The sequence below is a fragment of the Nanorana parkeri genome, unplaced genomic scaffold (assembly GCF_000935625.1).
Source record: "Nanorana parkeri isolate BGI_ZX_2015 unplaced genomic scaffold, ASM93562v1 scaffold188, whole genome shotgun sequence".
In the NCBI taxonomy this organism is placed as follows: Eukaryota; Metazoa; Chordata; class Amphibia; order Anura; family Dicroglossidae; genus Nanorana; species Nanorana parkeri.
In genome coordinates, this window is record NW_017306456.1 from 152,050 (window position 1) to 162,343 (window position 10,294).

The window sequence follows — 10,294 nt, forward strand, 5'->3', positions numbered from 1 at the left end:
GATCAGACACAGAGGGGGGGGGATCTGCTGCCGGCAAATGAAGCCCTATAGAATGGATTACATGGAAGGATCAGACTACAAGCACCACCGGGCTCCGCATGCAACTGTCAGGACTAAGTTACGGCACGCAGGATGATTAAAGCGCTAACGAAGGCGAAACATAAACACGCCGAACGGCGCGGCTGAGTATAAGGGCCGTGACACACTGCACGCGAAGCCGTGCAGAGCGAAGCAAAGCTCTCCGGCACGGAGCTTCGCGTGCAGTGTGTGAGCTGAGTGCAGTCAGATGATTGACTGCACCTTCAGCCAATCGGCTCGTCTGTAACAACCGGCCAGACGTCGCATCCCGTCACGCTGGTTTATTCGCGCGAGCCGATTGGCTGAAGTTGAAATTGTTCATCTCGGCACGCTCAGCTCCGCGAGCTCTCGCCAGCTGAGGTGCCGAGAAGAAAGTGACATGACACACTGCTCGCAAAGGCAGCGCGCCACCGCTCCGCGCTGCTTGGCGTGCAGTGTGTCACGGCCTTAACGGTGCAGCCGGAGATGTTTGTTTCACTCATTAGGATCCTTTCCCCTCTTCTCCGCCTGCCAATTACTGAGCCACGAATACATTGTAACACAATCCACGGGGAAGAGAAGGGAGAGGCACTACAGCAGGGGGTAGGCAACCCTCGGCACTGCGGCTGTGGTGGAACTACAAGTCCCATGAGGCTTTGCAAGACTCTGACAGACACAGGCATGAGTCCCGGAGGCAGAGGTATGATGGGAGTTGTGGTTTCCGCGTGCTTCTGCGTTGTAGCGCACATAGTGGGACGGGGCCCCCTAGTGGACCCCTTATCATGGGCTCCGGGGACGCAGGAAGCCGAAGGTTCTCCTGCGAGGGCAGAGAAATCCTCCCGGCAGCGCGGAGACGACAAATATGTGGACGGACTGGATCTGGTGCCGCGGTCTGCTTGCGAAGGGCGGTAGCCGCACCTCACACGGCGCCCATTGTGGCACTTGCAGCAGAAGGCGCATACTTCTATAATTGGAACCTCGGGCCAGACAGGCAGGACAGACAAGTCACAACGCTCCGCAGCAAAGCGCTTCACATAGTTCAAGGGGCTCTGCCTGTTATGTGGCGGCTTGTCTGCTGGGAGTTGTAGTTCAACCCCTGGGAGGAGAAAGTCTCCATGAATAAATCCCTGACTTGTCACAGTACACAGCAACCTCATCAGTCTGCTGCAGGCAGGAGGAAGCATTTCCTAAGTCTCCCCTCCCCCAGTGATCAGTCTGCTGCAGGCAGGAGGGAGCATTTCCTCACTCTCCCCTCCCCCAGTGATCAGTCTGCTGCAGGCAGGAGGGAGGATTTCCTCAGTCTCCCCTCCCCAGTGATCAGTCGGCTGCAGGCAGGAGGGAGGATTTCCTCAGTCTCCCCTCCCCAGTGATCAGTCGGCTGCAGGCAGGAGGGAGCATTTCCTCACTCTCCCCTCCCCCAGTGATTAGTCTGCTGCAGGCAGGAGGAAGCATTTCCTCAGTCTCAGCTCTCCAAGTGATCATTGTAACGTTGTATCCAATCACAAGGTGAGGGGCTGCAGCAGAGGCTGATCTGTGTCAGACATTTGTCTGCCTCATTGGGCCGTAGTTCATGCCTGTTTTAGTACTCTAGGCCCCGATGCAAGCTTGACCGTAGTGCGCCTTTAAATATCAGGCTGGGAAGTCGTTGGAGCGGTGGTGGAGTTTGCAGCACTCGGGGAAATGAATGAATTGCTCCAATGCAGCAAGATCCAGGTACAGCTGTGATATGGCAGCCACGAGGAGGAGGAGGCCGACCTGCAGGATGCTCCCCCCCGCCTTGTAGTGTTATTATCCAGGAATTGGTTCCAGATGCAGAATTTGGAGACTCGGATCGGTGTATCTGCCCGGAATCCGCTACACACGGAGCTCATTGTGTGTTTACAGCTCGCAATCAATTCCTAAAACCACCTCATCACAATCACCGGGACCCAGCAGCAGAGCAGGGGTAGGCAACCTCGGCACTCCAGATGGGACACAACTACAGATACTATCATGCCCCTGCCTGCGGGAGTCATGCCTGTGGCTGTCAGAGTCTTGCAATGCTTCATGGGACTTGTAGTTCTACAACAGTGCTGAGGTTGCCTGCCACTGCTATAGAGTGAGCAAGTATTAAAAGCTGAAGTTCAATCTGCTCCTATTCTGCTCCTCCCCTCCCTCACTCATCGACATACTAATGACATCTAACCATACCTTGTGATGTCATCACTGGGTCTCTGTGCAATGCAGACAGATCATGGCTGGTGGGAGGGGCCGACAGGATGCTATATTTCCTGAAAACATCACAGGACCCGGCCCCCCGTACTCCTCTCAAGAGCCCTCGGCCCTTCTTTCTTGTGCCCTTTAATCCAGGCGCTGTCCCTGGCATTGTGATGACTGTCAAATATGGCGCCAGACTCCTCCCCCCCCCTGTATATGGGGCTCAGGCATGGGTCACCCCCCCTGTATATGGGGCATTCTGTGTGACATTCTGTGTTATGGATGTTTGATGAGGAAATTCCGGGCACTTTGGGAGATTCCTGGAGATGATGGCTGCTGGAGGCTGAAAGAGTGTCTGGCCTGAAGGAAACGAGCTGCTACTGTCCCCCACAAGACATGGGGTGAGCAGGCTTTCCCTATAATAAGGCAGCCTCAGGCTGTATCTCATTGGGTCACGTTAAAGGGGGGGGGGGGGCAGGTGTGCCACTTTCCTGCCAGAGCGTCTAAGATCGTCTAAAAGCTCAGTGTCCTCCCCAGCTCCTGGCAACCAGTGAGGTCAGTGAGCTGGGTGAGATACCAGAGGTACCACCCCCACCCCCCGTGCACCACCAGCACCCCCCACCAAGGTCTCATCGTGCACCACCAGCACCCTGCACCAAGCTCTCAGTGTGCACAGCCAGCACCCTGCACCAAGCTCTCTTCGTTCACAGCCAGCACAATGGACCACCCCATCATCTCGTCATGCTACAACAATCCACCTCCCGCGCCTTAGGCGGTCTTGGGACACCCTTGGTGGTGGTTGACTGGTAGAGTGAGGAGTTTACACAGGAACCTTTCCATGTTCTTCTGCCTTTAAACACAAAGATTTAGAAACCACATGAACCTCAATTACCAAGGAGCCAAAGCCCCCGAGGGTACCCAACCCACAGAGTCTGTGTTCAGAAGGTACAGAGAGATGTTCTCAGAGATGAAGAATAAATTGTATTCTAGTCCTGGAGACCATCCATGTCCTGGAGATATCCTGATCCATCCCATATCACCATGTGCAATAGACCCGTTCTTGCCTTGAGCTCATCCTCCTTATACCTGGGGACCAGACCCACGCCTGAGACTGAATGTGCCTGGCATCCTATAACCATGTGAGAGTGCTCAGGACATTGATAACATAGCTGTTGGCCATCTGCAAGTCAATGTTTACTGAAGATCGGAGCCATAGATCTACACTAGCAAAGCTCGGCATGAAGGTCACTGGCAAGTTTCCATGTGTTCAAAGGTTTCCAGTGTGTACAAAGTAGTAAACAGACTGGAGAATGGTTCACCTTTAAACACCCGGCTGCTGCAAGAATGGGTGATAGTTTTTTTTTCTAAAATGGGATTGTGCAGTCAAGATGTGTGGCCAACTTTGGGCTGATGAGCGGCGAACATAGGTAGGGGGTCTATTTCTAGAAATGTGCATCGCTTCTTCATCCTGAGAAAGTGGTGAGAATGGGGCAACACCAAGCGTTCTCAGTGGACTTTCTCTTCAGGTCAAATGTGGGTTTTTTTTTCAATAGCTCCCTTCCTAAAGAACAAAGTCCATGGGGGAAATACTGCATTATGGCCACTAGGTGGAGCTGAGGATCATAGGAAATAAATACAGGTTCATAGAGAGATACAATGTTACACTTCAAGAGAACATTGGAGAGAATGACCATAAAATGTAACCATTGCTATCCCGGTAATAGCAAAGGTTACATTCTAGGGATGCACTGATACTAGTATCGGTGCCGATACCGAGTATTTGGGCGAGTACTCATACTCGCCCAAATTCTCCGATGCCTAGCCCTATACCCGAACGTCCGGTATCAGGAAACTGGGCAGAGAGTCATTACATGCTGCCTGGCTTCCTGACTGGCCAGTCACTTAATGACGAGGGAGGATGGAGATGGCTTCCCGGCCAATCAGGAAGCCAGGTGGCAAGTCATTACCCCCCCAGCTTCCTGATTGGCCAGAAAGCCGACTCCATGCCTCCCCGTCACCTGATGAGGAGGGAGCATGGAGATGGCTTTCGTGCGATTCGGGAAACCATGGGGAGGGGAGTCTTTACAAGCTGCCCGGCTTCCTGGCTAATCAGGAAGCCAGGGGGCGAGTCATCACATGCCCCCAGGCTTCCTTAATGAGACTTCCGGCATTGGTATTTGGTATCGGCGAGTACCAAAAAAATAAATATTGGTACTCGATACATTAAAACCGGTATGAGTGCATCCCTATTACATTCATGGGCTCATTCCCTCCAGCAGTCTCTAGAATTGTAACATTGTATCTCCTCACTAACATATATTCATTTCCTATGATCCTCAGCTCCACCTAGTGGCCATAATGTGGTATTTTCCCTATTTCTACTTTGTAAACACTGAAGAAACTTTGAACACTTGAAAGCTTACCAGTGATCTTTGTCACAAGCTTCATTACTATAGCTCTCTTCGTAAAGATCTTCAATAAATATTGACCAACAGCTACATTATGAATGCCCATTGCAATCTTCCATGGTAATAAGACCCCGGACACAATCAATCCCAGATGTAGTTCTTTCCTCGGGGCAAAATCAACTGTTCCTAGGTTAGTTTAGTTCATAAAGAACATTGAGTTGGGAAGATACCACATTATGGCCACTAGGTGGAGCTGAGGATCATCGGAAATATATACATGTTAGTAAGGAGATACAATGTTACAATTCTAGAGGTTGTCACCTCTGGAGGGAATGAGCACATGACTGTAACCTTTGCTTTTACAGGGGTAGCAATGGTTACATTTTCATGCTGGTTCTCTCCAGCATTCTTTTGAAGTGAAACATTGTATCTCACTTTCTGTCTTTTCTGTCCTCTATCACTTACGAATGTCCCAATATGGTCCTTTTTAAAATGGTGACACCCTACCAGGAATTGAGCTCCGCAAGGCTCCCTAGGTATGCATGCAGTGATGGCCACCATGGTAACTGGTCAGTCTAGGATACAAAGTGAGACCCTGAACTGAGTCACTTCCTATTGGGATGACAGAGTCAGATACTAAAGATGGAGCAGTTTCTGCCTTCAGTTTATCCAAACACCCGTGAGTCACGACGGGCGCTCAATGTATACGCACGGAGACGCAGACTGTTACATAATGCGATGAATCAACAAACATCAATGAGAGCAAAAAATAAACGATGACGATCATTAGGGATGATTTAAACTTTATCTTCCTCCCATTGCAGAGAGGGAAAGTAAAAATCGGGGTGACGGAGACACATTAGTCACTGGTCTTCTATGGACAATCTTTTAACAAATTTGGAGAAATAGGAAGAGAAGGCGGTTCACTCAATGACCAAAAATAACACGTTGTCACCGAGAAAACAGGAAGTTCATAGCGCTCACTGACGTGTGTGCAAACGGCAACACTCAGGCATTACAAAGACACTTGTTTTTGCACTGCGTCTCTGTATGGAGGCGGCCATCTTGGTAGAGGCAGGGCTTTGCTTCCTTGTGGCAGAGCCTCCAGCAAGGAGAACAGTGAGCAGCACAGCAGTGACATCACCAATCTCCGAAGACCGGCAGTCAGTGGCAGCGGTGCCTGAGGTCTCAAATGTTTCTTGCCATCAATTTATACTAAATCCTTTATTCTGCTGTAGCTCACATACCCAGGGCTGGTGCTAGACTATATTGCGCCCTAGGCTAGACCAGCTTCTTGCACCCCCCCCAGCCCCCCTCCCACAGTGCAACCCCCAATCACCCCCCGTGTGGCCCCATTCTCCTGCCAGTTAGCTTCCATAGGCGACAGGTGGATGTAATTTTAATATGAAATAGCCAATAGCACACTGGCTATTGAAACCCAAACCAATTAGCAGAGGAACGAACCTGAGAGAGAAAGTTGTCTCTCAGTTCCACTCATTCCGCTCAGTGGGCGGGTGCAATAGCCAGCCTGCTATTGGCTTTTGCAATAGGCATGGGGGGGTGAGTGGTCGAGGCTGCGCACTAGACAGCGTGCGCCCTAGGCGGCTGCCTAGTTTGCCTGGTGACAGCACCGGCCCTGCACGTACCTCCAATACATCATCCCTACATGTTTCACAGTAGGGATGATGTGCTGCTCCATACACAATTATTGTTGCAACCGTAAAGTTAAATTTTGGTCTCCTTGTTCCAAATTATTTTGTTCCAGGTGTTTTTGAGGCTACTTAAGGCTCTTTATCTATCTATCTATCTATCTATCTATCTATCTATCTATCTATCTATCTATCTATCTATCTATCTATCTATCTATCTATCTATCTATCTATCTATCCATCTATCTATCTATCTATCTATCTATCTATCCATCCAAGCCATAGTCTGACATTTGTAGTCAGGCGTGCACAGTGGAGCCGACCTTGTTACCGGGAGATGTTGGGAATTTGATTTTAATAATGGAATGATTACATTCTCTTCCGCGATGCCCCCTTAGGGCCGGCGAGCCCACGTGTAGCGGAATGAGTTCCTCTCTGAGGCTCCGGGGGCCCGGGCCGGCTAAAAGCCGCTATTCAAAGTTTATCAGACGGAAAATAAGAAATTAAATCTGGGGATAATCCCATTAGAACACCGGCGCCGAAGCCGCGTTTGCAAATCATTGTTATTAAGTATTTAATTTCGGCTCCTCCACAATTTCAGAGGGATTGGGATCCTGCGAGGCTTCCCAGCAATTACTACTTACGGCGGAAGCTGTGCAGAGATAAAGGATTCGGAAACAATGGTTTTAATGGTTTTAATGGTTTTAATGCTTTACATATTAGAGAGAAGAAAAAAAAAATCTCCGTCACAAAAGCCACTGAGCCCCGAGGCAACGGAGAAAATCCTGCCTGATTATTCTTTAATTAGCTGCGTAATTATGTCCGACTCGTCCCATAAAAGGCAAGCTGTACGGAGTTCTCACCGAACGCATGTTTTTAATGATTATGTTTATTTTAGAGTAATTTTTATATGTATTTTTGACATCTTTGCTGCCTTTATATTTCCATTATAGATTTGTAGGAGCGCCCTCTAGTGGTTGTCTGTATTACACTGCAATCAATTAGCTCTTCTGATCAATAACTGCTGAAATAAATCCCAACCAGCATCATCAGCCCTGCCGGACTATAGAACATCTCTCCCTCCTCATCTTCATAACAGAGAAGGAAGATGTTTTGTAGCCCAGCAGGGGAGAGCTTGGGAAGAGCTGACAAATCTGCTTGGGATTTCAGTGCAAAAGTGGCAGCGTTGTCGGTAGTTAGAAGTTCACTTGCAGTATTTTAAAACATGGGGGGAAATGTGCGCAGTGGTGTAGCGTGGGTTGTCAGCGCCCGGGGCAAGGCAAGAATTGCGCCCCCCCAAACCAAAAGACCTTTAGCACTCCCTGAGTCTCCCCTGAGTAACAGTGCATCTCTACCTGTACCTCAGTAGAGGATTACAAATCCCAGCAATACATTATACAGCAATGCAGAATAGTATATGAATTTGCTACATGCTCTGTGCTGCCGCTCTGCTCCAGCATGATACCTCAAGCAGAGGGTCTCAGGAGGGGCAGGTGCAGAGGGTCTCAGCAGGGGAGATGTGAGGGGAGATGTGAAGGCTCTCAACAGTGGCAGATGCAGGGGGTCTCAGCAGGGGCAGATGCATGTGCGGGCGGTGGAGATCAGTGCACGCAGTGGAGAGCTATCCGGTGCTGTATACAGGCAGACTCTGCTGCTGTGAGCTCCCTAGGAAAACTTGCAACGTTTTTGAACTTTTTCAAAAGAACAACATAGGAAATGTGCATGTATTGCAGAGATGTATTGAATATACATTTTAGAGGAGAGCGCCCCCTTCAGTTATGTGCATAGTACAGCAGTGTAGGGTCACGGTACCTACCAAACTTCGACACCGGGACCGGCAACAGCACGCCGCCTTTCGGGACCTCGTCCAGTCCTGTGAGTATTCCTCCCCCGGCCCGGTAAGACATCCCCCGAAAATAAGACCTAGTGTGTTTTTTCGTGCAAAAAAAATAAATAAATAAGACACTGTCTTATTTTCGGGGAAACACGGTAGTTCCTTTATGTCCCGGGTCCATATGAGTGCCCTAGGAAAGAGAATGATCACAGCCATGACCATCCTGCAGCAAAAATAAAGCCGCTGGACCAGCACGTTTGCTGAACATTTTCCCAGAATCCCCTTGTGATTGGGAGGACAGATTTGTGTTCCCTCCTAGCTATCCCGCAGGAAGATAAAGCTGCAGAACTGTCATGGCCGCCACCCCCCCTCCCCCCACCAACCTTTCCCACAATCTCTTTCTGCTGGGTGTATGGAGCTGGGTGCCTGTACCCCTGAGCTGGGTACCCGGTTGTCTCTGCTGTAATGTGTTCACAGCCCGTCACTCACCCCCTCTCCTATTTTCCCTTGACCAGAACAAGTTACAGTTCAGTGATAAGCCAGGAATGCGTCGTGTATAATAAACACATTCAGGGCCTGTTCACATGAGATCAGGTCCTGATCAGCAGACGTGGAGCTGCTGATGCAGTGTGTTTTTGGCCGCGTTTTGGATGCGTTTTTTTTTGTGCTGGAGTGGGGCTGTTAGTATGTTAGCTGCAGTGCAGTGCGTTTTTGACGCGTTTGCGCATCCTGACCGTTTTCGGACCGTTTCCGGACCTGACAAAATGTGACATGCAGTATTTTTTCTGTCGTAAGCTGAACGGACTGCGCACGTGAGAACTGTAGCCCATAAAACACACAGGGATACATTGGGATGCATTTTGAGTGCCGCAGCGTACGGAGCCGGTCAGCACACAAAACGGACGTCGTGTGAGGGGGGGGGGGTGGAGCACAGAGCACCGCAGCCTGGACACACATGAACTCCTGCAGGGCCCAAATATCTTCCACCGAACACAATCCGCTGTGACAATGGTGTGACGGCCCCTGTGAGAGACAGGTGAGCGGGATTAACGCATGCCTGAGCACTCCGCTCTGATTTCATCCTCACATGGGGCGAGATTAAAATAGATGAAGGGTGACATTGGCTGCAGCGCATATGTCACCGCGGAACATTCCCTTTTTATGGAGTCAGTGTTATCATATTAGAGATGGGGCAATACTAGAGGTCACCTCTTATACATGGCAATAGGGGGTCACCACTCCTTATTGGAGGCAATAGGGACCATTCTCATATAGAATGATCAGAATCGCTCCTTTCATGGGGCAATAGGGGTCACTCCTTATATAGTACCATAGGGATCACCCATTATATGGGGCAGTGGGTCACTTCTTATATATCACAATAGGGGGCCTCTCCTTATGTAGGACCATAGGTATCACCACTGATATAGGGCAATAAGGGTCACTCCTTATATAGGACCATAGGAATCACCACTTTTATGGGGCAATGGCGGTCACTGCTTATATAGGACCATAGGGATCACCCATTATATGGGGCATTGATCACTTCTTATATATCACAATAGGGGGCCTCTCCTTATGTAGGACCATAGGTATCACCACTGATATAGGGCATAAAGGGTCACTCCTTATATAGGACCATAGGAATCACCCCTTTTATGGGGCAATAGCGGTCACTCCTTATATAGGACCATAGGGATCACCCCTTATATGGGGCAATAAGTGTCACTCCTTATATAGGACCATAGGGATCACTTCTTACATGGGGAAATAGGGGTCACTCCTTTATATAGGGATCACCCCTTATATGGGGCAATAAGTGTCACTCTTTATATAGGACCATAGGGCTCACCCCTTATATGGGGCATTATGTCACTTCTTATATATCACAATAGGGGGCCACTCCTTATGTAGGACCATAGGTATTACCACTTTTATATAGGGCAATAAGGGTAGCTCCTTATATAGGACCATAGGGATCGCGCCTTATTTGGGACAACAAGGGTCACATTTTATACAGCACAATAGGGGGTCACTCATTATAAGAGGCAATAGGGTCACTCTTTAAATAGGTAAAAAATGGGCCCCATATATGAGGCTATTGGGTTACTCCATATAGAAGGCAATATGGGGGGGGGGGGGGGGTGCCT

General features: G+C 49.4%; 1 protein-coding gene across 2 annotated transcripts in view; it reads left to right on the forward strand.

Moving 5' to 3' along the window:
• LMCD1 (LIM and cysteine rich domains 1) overlaps positions 1 to 10,294 on the forward strand; it is a 34,795-nt gene that overhangs the window by 4,607 nt on the left and 19,894 nt on the right. Inside the window, exon 1 of one of the 2 annotated variants that reach the window (XM_018555233.1) lies at positions 8,690 to 8,698. The exons of the other annotated variant lie outside the window; for it this stretch is intronic. Within the exon in view, the coding sequence (XP_018410735.1) occupies positions 8,690 to 8,698 (9 nt within the window). Of the gene's footprint in view, positions 1 to 8,689; positions 8,699 to 10,294 lie in introns of those variants that run through there. 2 annotated transcript variants of the gene reach the window in all.